Below are 15,607 nucleotides of genomic sequence, written 5' to 3' on the forward strand. Positions count from 1 at the left end.
GAGTGCACAAATTTTTGTGCACCGGGCCTCTAGTATATATATATTATTGATTTTTTACAGAGAGGAAGGGAGAGAGATAGAGAGTTAGAAACATCAATGAGAGAGAAACATCGATCAGCTTCCTCCTGCACACCTCCCACCGGAGATGTGCCCGCAACCAAGGTACATGCCCCTGACCGGAATCGAACCTGGGACCTTTTGGGACCTTTCAGTCCGCAGGCCGACACTCTATCCACTGAGCCAAACCGGCTATGGCCATTATAAATATTCTTAGTTAATGCTTCCATACAGAAAACTGTAGAGGTTTGCAAATTCATTTTCAGGTGACTGAAAATAAAAACCAGAAAATCTATTTTCATCCATGTATTAAAAACAAAAGGTATATGAGATTATTTGTTTAGTGGTACTGCCTGTTCTTAGAGTTACTATCCAAAACAGGGTCATGTAAGAATATTTTCACCCAAATATTAGCCAATTAAAAACAACTAAGACATGCTTTACTGAGATACATATGTTTAGGTTTTTAGTCAATTAATATTATATTAGTAAAGAATGAAAAATTTAACAATTAATGGACTTTAACCAATAAGTTTCAGCAGAGTTAGCCAGTAAACATTTTTATTAGGCCCAAATGAAGTATCTTTCATTCATTAGTACAGAACCACAGGGCATAGTTAGGCATCAGAGCCTCAATTGCCTAAAATGAGTTCCTAGGAAAACAAAAACCTTTCCATTTTCACTCTGTAGCTGCTTCTTAGGATAGAAAGTGTTCTTTCGTTTCTGGCATTCTCTCTTTTCTCTCTACCTCAGGACATATTTACAGATCCACTGGCTGCTTTACAGACAAGCTAAAAGTTCTTGCTGTGGTTGATCAAAGTTGGAATGCCTGAGGAAATTACTCAACTTAGACAGTCCAGAATTACATCTAGCCAAATCGTTACAGTGCTCTGCTTTAAAAGTGTGTTAAAGTAATATTTTAGCTATCCTGGAAGCAAGTTGAGAGAACGTTTGTTTGCATCACACTGTGAACACTTGAGTCAAATATAGTATGTTGAATATGCAATTTTAGTATCTGTGACAGTTCATTTTTTTAACTATTCAATTACACAAAAGAAAACATAGTTTGTTTAAAAAAAAAAACCTCACACACAACAGCATATGAATTAGGAACTAGGACATTTTATGATCTTCTTGAAGCATCACGCTCTTTGGGAAAAGCCAGAATAAATGCCACAAATGTTGATATTTGTTCATTAGAGCACATGTTAATCTAGCATACAATAGTCTGTCAAAAACGGCACCATATTTTTCTCTAATTTATTATTTAAAATATTTTAATAAAAAAGCACTGCACATCTGTCCTTACCTCATTTCTATTAGTAATCTGCCTAATTATCACATAAACATATATAATTATGCAGAAAAATGACATCACAGCAGCTTATTTTTATTTTTTTAATTGAAAGCCACAGAATCACAGTACAAAGAGTTACTTGTCAAATATAACACAGATCTCTAAAATAAAGTATTGGCTTCAGCAGACGTGCACATCTGAAATAGTTTTAAACTTTATTTTAGTTGGATTCTTTATGATGTCCGGGAAGAGCTTAGCACACGTGGTACCTGGAATTGTCTTTTCCACATGAGCTACAATGGAAAAGACAAATGTAGCTGCTGCTCTAGTAAAGCTAAATTTGGCATCCACTTTCACTTCCCTTCAACCTAAATAATTACACCTTTTAGCCATGTTGACAATAATATGAAAATATCACTCAAAAAAATCCCAACAGACCATGGAATTATAATAACTTAAACCATCCTTCTATCATGAGGTGAGGACATGGTCAGAATGGGGAGGGGGTTGCTAACTTTTGAGTAGAAACTTATAACTGTGCTTTTTATTAAAAAGACTTCCAACCCACTAGAAAATGTTAACATCTGCACATATTCCAAGAGAGGAAAACATAAGCTCTTCACTCTGAATTTTCTGAGAAGTCTAATAAGTGTTGTAGTGTTGACGCCCTATGTTACAGTATATACATGTCATGAACTGTCAGTAAGCATGTCTACCATGCCGGAGGCTGACCTGAGTGAGAATGGCTGCCAGCACAAACTCCCTGGCAGCTGGAATGGCAAAAGCACAAAGATGCCTAGAATTCAACCTTAAGCTGTTTGTTTTCCTATAGTGAGATGCAGCCTTCATTATTCTAACACTTAGGTAAAGCCTGCTACCCATATAAAAATTAGATGATAGAGAAAATAAATTAAAAAAATAGTTTATTCTGCTTTGGATCAGGTTATCTTGATGGGATTCCTAAAAATTATATCACTTTCTCATTCCTATCCAGATTCTGAATAAGGGCCTGAGTTTGAGAGATGGACAAAAATGTAAAATCTAAAGGCAGTCTTTCAGCTTGACATCATGACATCAGCCTGTGATTTTGCTGAACACAGAAAACTCTTCTTAGCCTAGTTGCTTCATTACCAAAAGCACAAAATAAATAAATAAAATCAGATTATAAAATTGATGCCCAAATGATATAGATAAACACACACACACACACACACACACACACACACACACACACACAATGATTCAACAGTCACACTGTAAATCCAAAGGCCAATGAATCTAATATCTCTATGAATACAGGACAAGAAGACATGTTACACTTAATCCAAAAGTCTAAATTGCTTCCACAGAGCTAAAACACAGGATTACTACCAAATGTAGCTTAAAGTAGCTCAAAACTGAATTCCAAAATGTAATATATTCTCAGAGAGAAACAATTCCCAAAGCAAAATAAGGGTTCACATATAAAGCTACATGTTCCTTGGGAACTGGTCTTGGGCCACATCTTCTAAAAGACTCAGCCAAATGAATACAGCTCATTAAGAAATGGCTAGAAAGGGGAACTATCAGTACAAAGTAAAACATAACAAGTTCTGTACTTAAGGGTTTGACCTAGTTAAAAACTGACACACAGTGTTGATGCCGTGTAAAATTAATCTAGAATGTAATAATGCATTCAGGGTTCTTTTTAGTCTAAAAAAAGCCTGAAAGGAAACAAGAGCACCGATTTTCCATTAAGCAGGTACTTTGTGCTAGAGAGTACGTTTCATTTCTAGGATCTCAGAAAAAGAACAGATGTACCTAATGCGTAAGCACAAACAGTAAGTTACAAGTTGCCCCTTAGTATGAAAGGCAAGAATCAGCATCAGTACTCAGAAGTGTTCTTAAAAGAGCGTAACTTACTTTTACTGTCCCAGGCTAACTGGGCTCTTGTCTGGTGCTTCTTTGTCTGCACATGGCCACCCACAGCCTGTCTTCTAATTAAATCAATGCTGTAGCAGCAGAACAAGCAAACAAGTTGCCTCCATCTGCGTACAGCTCTTCACGACACATTTCCCTTGGTCAGAAGGTGGAAATTCTTGGGAGAGGTGATTTTTTCTGCCTCTTCACAAGAAGAACATGGATACTTGGCTGGATGCAACTCCATGAAGTGTAACTGTGTGTGTACACCTCAAAAAATAAAACAAAAAAATGCAGAGAAACATAAAGACTCTATAAACAGGCAGAATACACAGAAATATTGAAGCACCCCTGGAAATACTGCTAAACAGACAGGCAAAATAGGGATTTGACTAAAATAATCAATGACACAAAGTTGAAGAAGAGGAAAAAGAGCATCTAAAGTCAAAACTCAAATTTCATGCAATAAAAACATTTTAAGTACTAAAAAAGAAAAAAAGTAAAACTCCTTGCTTCACATACATAAAAACAGGACCTCTTCCCCATTACAGAGAATAAAGGATATTATCAAAAGAAAAATGGGACTTTCAACGGTAGTAGGTCTAAAATTAGACTCATCAGTCACATTACAGTTAATGGGCACTTGTGAGCTAAATGCATCAATCTGTCTTTCCCGTGTGGTCAGTCCTATGGGGGAGGGGAGGGAAGGAGGAAACAAGGAACCACGGAAATACTCAGCTACCCTCTGCTCATGAAAAGATGATTTCTGCAAAAGAAAAGAAAATATGCAGCCAAGTGAAGATGCTCATTAATTTAAGTAATGTTTAACCTACCAAATAAACAGAAATGACTGCAAAGCAGATACCCCCACTTTTTTGCAATAAAATGCAAACACTTAACTGGGATAGGGAGCAGGGTGTGGTGAAGCATCTACTCACAAAGAAGTCCCACAAGTGAACTCGCTACAGGTTTGGTGAGAGAAAAGGGGTCAGATCATTCCTTCCCAGTGTTCCCTTCCAACCTAGATATGCCAGCAGCTAGTTACATCATCTCCATACCACTAAGCATTTCAAGGACTAGCAGGCCTTAGGTGCTCTCCCTCCCCTCTGGGGCACACAAATAATTCCAGCCAAAGGAAGAAGGTGTGGCCTAATCCTGCAGCTGCACAGAAGTGCCTGGCAATGGTCCACCAACAGCTGACTATTCAACAGTGATGACATTTTGAGGATTCCTATTTTAGAGAAATGCATGCTGAGCTAGCTGTGGCTATAAGAGATGCAGAGATACAAATAAATGTGTAACAATCCTATATAATAAAAGGGTAATATGCAAATCAACTGAACAGCAGAATGACCGGTCACTATGATGTGCACTGACCACCAGGGGGCAGACGCTCAATGCAGGAGCTGCCCCCTGGTGGTCAGTGCACTCCCACAGGGGGAGCACCGCTCAGCCACAAGCCGGGCTGACGGCTGGCAAGCACAGCAGCCCACCTCCGTGGCAAGACTAAGGATGAACGACTGAGTCTTAAGCCCGCTCCCCGTGGGCTCCTGGACTTCGAAAAGGCACAGGCCAGGCTGAGGGACCGCCCCCCCCCCAAGTGCATGAATGTCGTGCACCGAGCCTCTAGTATTATATATAATAATATAAGTATATAACAATGCAATAGGTTTATTTTTTCTCTCATATCCCAAATTACTAGCCATCTGGATAAAAAGTTACTTCTTAAAGTATTTTCCTAGAGTTTATAAGTATTATATTAGATTATATAGAGATCCAAAGACAACAGATTATTTTTAGCAGACAAATATAAAAACTTGTGCCCAACAGAATCTGCTCTTTAAATGCTGAAGCATTTGGACAATAAACTAGTTTCAACTATTAATTACCATCTCCCCTGACCATAGGGAGCCTTTAAGGATGAATGAAATAACTGCAGGGTCCACTTAGAATAACATAAACTCAACAAAATATTTTTAATAAAGGAGCCTATACAATTTGTCTTTCACTATATGAAATGTAAAAGCTATACCCATCACTACCTTTAACGCAGAGTATTCCACCTAGCAAAATAACCAGATTTTAAAATGAATTAATCAAAATCTCTCAAAGGCTAGCTACATCAAGAGTTTCAAAATCTCACTTTCATCAGTTTTCTCACACACAACTACAAATAATTTCTCAAAGGTTTGTCACTCAAATTTCATCTATTATTTCTTATTAGAATTTTATAACCAGGCCTTAGTACTTAAAAAAAAAAAAATCAAGCCCTGGCTGGTTTGGATCAATGGATAGAGCATCAGTCTACAGACTGAAGGGTCCTGGGCTCGATTTCAGTCAAGGGCACATACCCGGGTTGTGGGCTCAAACCCCAGTAGGAAGCATGCAGGAGGCAGCTGATCAATGATTCTCTCTCATCATTGAGGCCCAGTGCGTGAAATTCGTGCACTGGTAGGGTCCCCAGCGGCTGCCGGCTGCCGGCCACCGGCTGGGTACTCCCTCCCTTCCCCTGGCCGCCTGCTGCCACCACTGGCTGGGGCCTCCCTCCCTTACCCTGGTCGAACTCCCGGTCGAGGGGACAATTTGCATACTACGCTTTTATTATATAGGATGTTTCTCTCTCTCCCTCTCCCTTCCTCTCTGAAATCAATAAAAGTATTTTTTAATCGATTTGCAAAGGGAGCTTCCGTAATTATTTAATGAGTTCTAGCTCATTTTCTATCCCAATCTATAAAATACTTCCTACTATAGAAGTGGCATCATGACTCACCCAGACCTATATCCAATTTTCTCAAAGAAAAAATTCATATCAGAAGCTGTACCATGTAAAATGTGCAAAATTATCTTTAGAATTTAAAATTCACTGTCACTACCTGAACCAAAACTATTGCAAAAGCAGCCATGAAAGCAACTGTCTTCCAAATGCATAGCCCTAGCTATAAAGATCAAATTGTTTCACAATATTTATCTTCTCTACTGTGATTGAAATCAGAGTTGTACTATCCAATGGATATAAGTCACCATTAGTTATAAAGATAATACCAAAAAAGCTATATATAGCTAAATGAAACAATGGGACCAAATACATTTAATAATAAATTATTAAAACATGATCTAAAAACTGATCTATTTCCTTCCCCATATTTTGAAGATAAACAAATTGTACTTGGTGTCATATCATTTTCACTTTCACACTACAAAACACCTCTCCTACGGAGTGGCCACTTCCCTCCCAAAACCCTGAAGAGAGAAGCTAATCAGTTTAATAGGTAGGAACTTATGAGCTCAGCCCTCCTCCCTTATTTAAATGTAAGAAACACCGAATCTAGTGCCAAGAAATGGTAATCTTAGGAAAACACCACTTGTCTGTACTGGTAAATGAGATATAGGTAACTACACAAGGTAATAGGTTCCAAGAAAAGCTGAACAATGATGACTCTAGATCAGCCGTGGGCAAACTACGGCCCGCGGGCCGGGCCCGTTTGAAATGAATAAAACTAAAAAAAAAAAAAAGACCGTACCCTTTTATGTAATGATGTTTACTTTGAATTTATATTAGTTCACACAAACACTCCATCCATGCTTTTGTTCCGGCCCTCCGGTCCAGTTTAAGAACCCATTGTGGCCCTCGAGTCAAAAAGTTTGCCCACCCCTGCTCTAGATGGACTATATTAAATGTAGGTCACTTAGCCACATCATTTTTTGGTTGTATATCATACATACATATATAAACTTTCTTTTCTTTCACTTGGTCTCTTCCTCCTGTATGATGTCGAATTGAGATCAGAGAACTTTATACTACTTGGGTTAACTGCAAATTTTCATATTTTTCAAAATACAAAGCCAGAAACCCCTTCTAGCCAACATAGAACAATAAAGCATTTCAGTCATATCAATTTATAATCAGTAAAGTGTTCAAGAAATTCAAATTGATTTTCATTATCTGCCTAAGTAATAATGTAACAGGCAAGTTTTAAAAGTACAGTTTTGTTTTAGTCAAAAAGTATATCCCAAAGTCCAAAAGAAATGGTATGACTGTCCATATCTAGTCAATAAGTAGGACAAGACTTAAAAGATCGAATTAAAACTCTACTGAATAGATTGATCAAAACCAAAGATAAGTAATTATGTTCAATAAACATAATCAGACCCTCTAGGACTTTTCAGTAGAGTGAAAGGACTCAATATTGTTGCTTATATTTCTTGAAGTACAGAAAATATTAGAATCTGATTTTCATATGTCTTTCCATTGACCCAAACTATTACAATACTTCAACTCTTTATTTGAAAACCTCACTCTACTTAGCCTTGGCCAAGTAGCTCAGTTTGTTAAGAGTGTTGTCCTGATATATCCAGGTTGCAAATTCCATCCCCAGTGGGGGCATAGATAAGAATCAATCAATGACTGCATACATAAGTGGGAGAACAAATCAATCAATCTCTCTCTCTCTTTCTCTCTCTCTCAGCAATAAATAATTTTTAAAAAAAGAAAGAAAACCTCACCCTGTTTAAAGGTTACGAATCACAATTATGCAAGATGACTGAAACTGTAGGAGACACTATAACATGACTTCCAACATAATTCTTTTTTTAATATATTTTTATTGATTTCAGAGAGGAAGAGAGAGGGAGAGAGAGATAGAAACATCAATGATGAGAGAGAATCATTAATCGACTGCCTCCTGCATGCCCCCCCCAACACCCTGACAGGATCTAGCCACAACCCGGGCATGCACCCAAACCATGACCTCCTGGTTCATATGTCGACAATCAACCACTGAGCCATGCCAGCCAGGCCCAACATAATTTTTAAGATTCAGAAAGATTCCAGGTTAGCCTTAGCCTTTAAACTACTAATATACATTTTAATCAAAGATTCCACATAAGAATGAATTTTTAAAGATAATTCACTGAAAAAATAAATAAATAAAAATAAAGATAATTCACTGAAAGTCTTCCCCAAATTTAATAAATTAATGGGGGAAAGTACACTAATCTCACTTAGAACAGTATTCTATAACAATCAAAAATAATAAAACATGTTTAAAAAAAACTTCACATGCCCACACTCTTAAAAAACACAGATCATCATTCAGAATTATAAAGTTCACTTACTTATGTGTAACACATTATTCCAAATGTAATTTAAATCATTTTAAGTATAAATAAGTAAATTTTTAAGAAATGATTGATACTTCACTGGGGAGGAATGTAATGAAATAGTCAATATGATATAAATATGACTTGGAGAAATAAAAGTTATTCTAAAATGAAAAGAAAAAGGAAAACTTAATTTTACTCAATTTTGTATTCATAGTTGCCATTATAGTATATCCTTTAGCTATTCATTAACCTTCATTCCCCAGACCGAGAGTGACTCCATACACCAGTAATCTCAGATAATCTCAGAACATCATCTTCTGCACAAAGGAGAGTAATTTGCAATTAACAACTGAATTAAATTAGATGAAGCTTTCCTTGTGTGGATGTGTTGAGTAAAGGTAAGATTTGGTGCTAAGTATACATCAATCTTCTTTCTTGCATTTCTTTTCTCCTCTTATCCACAATATATAATTAACCTTTCTTTGACATTATAAAACTTGTTATTAATAGCTACTATAAATATTCACATCATATATATCATTTCTAAAACACCTCCTAATAGTAATAATTGCTAACAGTTATGAACTGCTTACTATGTACCACACATTGTCATATTAATTCAGTTAATCTTCACAGCTCTGTAAAGCAGGCATTATTATCCCCATATTATAATGAAAAAACTGGATCAAGGAGAGGTGTGAGGTTCCCACAGACATATGGCTAATAATTAGTAGAACTGGTATCAGTCACAATAGGAAAGGACCACATATCCCCAAGTCAGATGCCTCTGGGACCAAACTATAATAGAACTGGTGCCCACCATGTTTGTTTACCTTCCTTGGCTAAAACCAAGCTGAAAGTATTAACAGGAGAAATTAAAATGTATAAAGCATGATCAAAAGTGCAGCTCAGGGAATATACAGAAAACAGTGCTATGACTTTAGGCACTGGGCAATTTTCACAGGGAAAAGCAGGGCCTGGCATGACAGGGTAAGTGTCCTGATATGAGAGCCTAAACACAAGGGCCACAATCTAGTCAACTTGGGAAGATCTACTCTAACCATCCCCTTCTCCATCAAACTCATCACTATTTTATCTTCCTATCTTATTTGATTCCCCAAGTAGTCTTCTCAACCAACAAACTATTTATTAATTCTAATCCTCTAAACCAGTGATGGCGAACCTATGACACGTGTGTCAGAGGTGACACACGAACTCATTTTTTTGGTTGAGTTTTTTTAAATGGCATTTAAATATATAAAATAAATATCAAAAATATAAGTCTTTGTTTTACTATGGATGCAAATATCAAAAAATTTCTATATGTGACACAGCACCAGAGTTAAGTTAGGGTTTTTCAAAATGCTGACATGCCGAGCTCAAAAGGTTCGCCATCACTGCTCTAAACTAACATAAATCTATCTTCTCTAAGTGTGAGTGGCAGAAGTTGGTCTTCTGAAGGCCTCAACATCCCCTGGACAAACTCATAATCACGGTTCCACACTAAGAGAGCTGAGAGACCCTCAATCTGGAGTACAAAGAATTAGAGCAAACTTGAGCACCTCCCCACTGAATTCCTAAACGTCTCCAGTAACTGGAAACCAACCTAACAACCACGTTGGACAAGACATGCTTCACAGAGCATAGCTTCAGAATATATACTGAACCATTAGGTTGGAAAGAAAATTTTCCCTTCCACTTAAGACACTTATAAATAGTTGGAAATTTTTGTTTTCTAAACATATTACTTTTAGGGGAGTTAACTTCAGGAATTTTCCTACTAAAAATGTGGAGGATATGTAAGTATCCAGTAATGTTAAGTAACTAGTGACTTTTATATCCATGAATCTCACAAAATGGGAAAAAGGAACTTAACTAACTTTCTTATATTACTCAGAGAAATCCCCAATAAAAACAATCTAACAATATCATAGGCTTCTTCACAATTTAGTTAATATTGTTGGTAAACACTGGTCATATAATTGATGGTTGACTAACTCGGCAGTTTCATGTCATTTAAGAATAACAAACATACTCACAAATATTTTAAATAAAATGTAAAGAAAAGAAATACCTCAAGTTCCACCAGAGCTGCAGTCACTGCATCTGTTGCAAGAGCACCAGCCTGTAGCTTTTCAATTGCCTATGAAACCAAGGGGAGAGATTATTCATTGTAAAACCACAACTTCTCAAAAACATAGGCAGTAAAATATCAGACATTTCTCACAGCAATATTTTTTCTCATATATCTCCTCCGACAAGGGAAACAAAATTGGCGTTTGTTTTGTTTTAATATATTTTTATTGATTTCAGAGAGGAAGGGACAGGGAGAGAGATAGGAACATCAATGATGAGAGCGAATCATTGATTGGCTGCCTCCTCCACACCTCCAACAACCCGAGCATGTGCCCTGATCAGGAATCAAACCGTGACCTCCTGGTTCATAGGTCAACACTCAACCACTGAGCCACACTGGCCAGGCACAAATCATATTCTTTTGTAATATAAATTACACAGAGTAAAGGTCTATAAAATCACCTTGCTTCCTTGCTTCTTGAATATAAGTTAAGAGAGGAAAGAAAGACAAGGAAGACTGATTGCTAAATGAACTATTAAAGCTCCAAGTTAGTCTATAAAGAGAAAGCTCAAACAGAACTGGATTAAACTTTTAATATATTTTTTATTAATTTCAGAGAAGAAGAGAGAAGAGAGAGAAAGAAACATCAAGGATGAGAGAAAATCATTGATCTGTCAGAATTGCATTAAACTTTTAAGAAGTTCATTCATTGCCCTAACCGGTTTGGCTCAGTGGATAGAGCATCGGCCTGCGGACTTAAGGGTCCCGGGTTCGATTCCGGTCAAGGGCATGTACCTTGGTTGTGGGCACATCCCCAGTCAGGGGTGTGCAGGAGGCAGCTGATCCATGTTTCTCTCTCATCGATGTTTCTAACTCTCTATCCCTCTCCCTTCCTCTCTGTAAAAAATCAATAAAATATATTTAAAAACAAAAAAGTTCATTCATTGTATAAATTGAGGAGGCTGAGTATATACTCCAAATGTATTAGATTTCTAGGACTATAGTTGTTCTACATAAGAAAAACATTTCTTTTTAGATAATGAAAAGATTTCACACTTTGAAAATAAAGGACAAAAAATATAAAAGCACTTTGAGAACTTTTCACTTTATTATAAATTTTTAAAAATATCTCTAGAAGAAAATATTCTTATTTATTTATGGGATTTCATTCGTAACAGAAAGCCTGGATCTCTAACAAAGTATAATCTTTCTTTTAAATGGTATGTAAATAGAAATAAAAAGGGTTGAAAGATTCATTTACTTGATATACAATACGCAATTAACATTCTATTTAAGTAGAAGTAAATGAAGGGTTTCCCTATAAGAGTATTTAGTCAGGATCAAAATAAAAACAAACAATATTTCTTCTGATTCCATTCCTCATTCCACATTAAGTATTCAACAATTTAGCAAAACCTCAAAAACCAAAGAGAAAAAACACACAACTCAGTACAAGGGCAAAGCTAACTCAGGAATGATAATGAATTTCCATGATACAAACTACATGATGAAAAACAGAAGGAAAATGTAAGGGATGATCTCCCTAAGAAAAGCACCCATTTTCATTTGTTAATATTTTTTTACCTTCACAGAAAGACACATTGGCTGCCTTTGAGCTGTTTCTATAGAGCTCAACGTCTTGGCAAAGACTAAAAGATATATGATTAAGGGCCCATAATTCCAAAAATACAGATTTTAATCTGGGAAAGGAAGAAAAGTTCTAAGCATGATTTGGAGAATAAAACAACACAAAATAAAACAAAGACCTCACAAATATGAGCTAAATTATTTGATGGTCCAAACCAAGGATGATTTTATACAACAACCCTTAAAATTTTGAATTTCAAAGTAAAGCTCCTCTATAGTCAAAACGGAAATTTTTATTATACCTTCTGACAAGCTCGTTTGCATACATGTTTATATTCCTTGGCTTTGGATTCCGAATGATAACCTGCACCTGTAGTGAAACAAACCAACCAATTATTAGTATTCATTAAAATTTCACAGACTTTGCTTATCTATATACTAGAGGCCAGGTGCACAAAATTCGTGCACTGAGGGGGGGGTGTCCCATAGCCCCACCTGCACCCTCTCCAATCTGGGACCCCTCGGGGGTTATCCGACTGCCGGTTTAGGCCTGATCCCATAAACCGGCAGTGGGATATCCCTCTCACAACCTGGGACTGCCAGCTCCCAACCGCTTGTCTGCCTGCCTGCCTGCTTGATTGCCCCTAACCGCTTCTGCCTGCCAGCCTGATCACACCCTAACCACTCCCCTGCCATCCTAATCGATGACTAACTGCTCCCCTGCTGGCCCGATTGCCCCCAATTGCCCTCTCCTGCCAGCCCGGCCACCCCTAATTGCCCTCCCCTGCCAGCGTGGTCGCCCCTAACTGCCCTCCCTTGCAGGCCCAGTTGCCCCCAACTGCCCTCCCCTGCTGGCCTAGTCACCCCTAACTGCCCTCCCCTGCTGGCCTGATCACCCACAACTGCCCTCCCCTGCCAGCCATCTTGAGGCGGCCATCTTGTGACCACATGGGGGTGGCCATCTTGTGTGAGGGCATGATGGTCAATTTGCATATTACCTCTTTATCATATAGGATATAACTGGCTAAGTGATTGAACAACGGAACAACTGGTCACTATGATGTGCACTCACCACCAGGGGGAAGACGCTCACTGCAAGAGCTGACCCCTGGTGGTCAGTGTGCTCCCACAGCCAACCTCCCGTGGTCCCTCCCCCAAGCCGGCCAAACCTCCCACGGTCCCTCCACCCAGCTGGCCGGTCCCATCGGCCCCAATCAGGGTGGCTGGCCAACCTCCTGCGGCCCCTCTCCCTGGACAACCACTAGTGGCCCCAATTGCTGGCCAGGCCAAGGGACCCCACCTGTGCATGAATTCGTGCACTGAGCCTGTAGTATTATATAAACAGTCCTTACAAACTGATGCTCTCCTAGTAACAATAAAACTATTGTCTTAACTGTACGTGGTTTTAAAAATCTAATAGCTTCTTTCTCCACCAGAAGCCTTTTTAATACCATGCCTTCTCTTCTTTTTCAAAAACTATTCTCTGGGGAGAAGCACCAGAAATAGCTCATGTCCCCAAAGAAGTTTCATCAAGATCACCTCTCCTCCTTTTTGAAAAACCTGTCTCCAAAGTCAGGAGTTTTTGGCCCGGAGTTGATAACCCAAGTAGTGTCAGGGAAAAGAGTCCCTTCAAGTTCTTATTGGTTGACCAAAAGAAAGCACCTGCTATTTGGGAATCCAGAATTCTTAAAAGTAACTTTACAAAACTAGTTAGTTTCTAAATAGCATTTGAAGCTGAGGGTTGTTACAGCATACCTATACTACCACACGCACCACCAATACTACCACTCCTACCCAAACGTTTACATCCTCTGGAATTTAAGCCCAGGGTGTCTCTGAAACCTCACTGATGGCGTATTCCTGCCTGCCTATTAGAAATTCTATTGGTCCCTGGCTCTTTTTTTTTTTTTTTAATATATTTTATTGATTTTTTTACAGAGAGGAAGGGAGAGGGATAGAGAGTTAGAAACATCGATGAGAGAGAAACATGGATCAGCTGCCTCCTGCACACCCCTGACTGGGGATGTGCCCGCAACCAAGGTACATGCCCTTGACCGGAATCGAACCCGGGACCCTTCAGTCCGCAGGCCGTCGCTCTATCCACTGAGCCAAACTGGTTAGGGCTGGTCCCTGGCTCTTAATAAACACCCAGCAACTTCCTCAAGAGAATGGCCCTGAAATTTGTTTCCCTAAAAAGGTTAATTGTTTAGTAAATAAGAAAGAAACCAAGACAAGAGTCCTTAAACTGTTGTGATAATTAGGCTTCTAATCAAAGTTCTGAACCCCCACCCCACCCCATCCCCACCCAGGCCCCAAAGCCATATAGGAGTACAGCATAAGGAAGGTTAAGAACTACATCTCGAAGCCTCCTGGGTCCTCGTGTGTGGCTGAAGATTGACACAAACTTAACCTATCTTTTCTCAACCATTTGAAAGAAAATGAAATATATCTGCTTTTTGTTAATTCTTCTGGATTAGATTCTATAAGACTTCCCAGAAGTCCACCAGTTTGACAAAAAGAAACAATTCCACTCCTCAATGCCAGGTCAAAGCTAACCTTGCTCTCATACTCTATGACTGTCTGAGCAAAGTTAAAAGGAGACCCAGCCATTCCTTCTTCTTTCCGGGAGGTCATAAACTTTAGAAACTAAATACAGGCAAGTAAAAAATGACTACAGGAAAAAAAAAAAAGCCTACTGAACAGACCTTGCAGAGGTGCACAGCTCTGTAACTCAAAACTCTTCAATAATAAGGGACTCAAGGGTTAAATTTCACAGTGTCTGTCTGTGTTGTCCTCTGAAGTAGAGATTATAAGCTGATATATTGCCAAACACACTAGATTAGGACTTAAGGGCACATTTAAGGGTTTGTCAACCTGGCTTTAGCAGGAACTAGCCATGTGGCTGAAGCCACTCAATCTCTCTGGTTTTAAGATTCCTCACATATCATATTAAAAAGGCAAACTAGTTCTAACACTGTGTAAATGGACTCTAAGATGGCCATACTCAAATATGGGGGTCAAAAAAATTTTTTTCAACAGAATCATTTTTAAAACTACAAACCAGAGTATAAAAAATTACTTTGTCTGGTTTTAACACTACCTAAATATATTTATACTAGAGGCCCGGTGCACGAAATTCATGCACAGGTAGGGTCCCTAGGCCTGGTCAGTGATCAGGGCAGATCGAGGCCTTCCAGATGCCAGCCAGGGCCTTCCTTCCAGCTGCCGGCCTGGACCTCCCTTCCCCAGCTGTTGGCCAGGGCCTTCCTTTGTTCTGCGCCGCCCCCTGGTGGTCAGCACACATCATAGCGAGCAATCAAACTCCCGGTCTCCCAGTCGAACTCCCATGGGGACAATTTGCATATTAGGCTCTAGATCAGTGGTTCGAAACCTGTGGGTCTCGACCCCTTTGGCGGTCAAACGACCCTTTCACAGGGGTCGCCTAAGACCATCCTGCATATCAGATATTTACATTACAATTCATAACAGTAGCAACATTACTGTTATGAAGTAGCAACGAAAATAATTTTATGGTTGGGTCACAACATGAGGAACTGTATTTAAAGGGCCAGAAGGTTAAGAACCAC

The 15,607-nt window shown here is 38.7% G+C and overlaps 1 protein-coding gene across 7 annotated transcripts in view; it reads right to left on the reverse strand.

The window, feature by feature from the left end:
- TASP1 (taspase, threonine aspartase, 1) overlaps positions 1-15,607 on the reverse strand; it is a 231,256-nt gene that overhangs the window by 195,824 nt on the left and 19,825 nt on the right. For all 7 annotated transcript variants that reach the window (XR_001360978.1, XR_001360977.1, XM_014535031.1 and 4 more), the window contains exons 3-4: positions 12,323-12,390; positions 10,431-10,499 (exon numbers count right to left, since the gene is read on the reverse strand). Coding sequence is in view for 5 of the 7 variants with exons in the window: in XM_014535031.1 (XP_014390517.1) it covers positions 10,431-10,499; positions 12,323-12,390 (137 nt within the window). In the remaining 2 variants the exon portion in view is untranslated. The remainder of the gene's footprint in view (positions 1-10,430; positions 10,500-12,322; positions 12,391-15,607) is intronic.

The sequence above is a fragment of the Myotis brandtii genome, unplaced genomic scaffold (genome assembly GCF_000412655.1).
Source record: "Myotis brandtii unplaced genomic scaffold, ASM41265v1 scaffold137, whole genome shotgun sequence".
In the NCBI taxonomy this organism is placed as follows: Eukaryota; Metazoa; Chordata; class Mammalia; order Chiroptera; family Vespertilionidae; genus Myotis; species Myotis brandtii.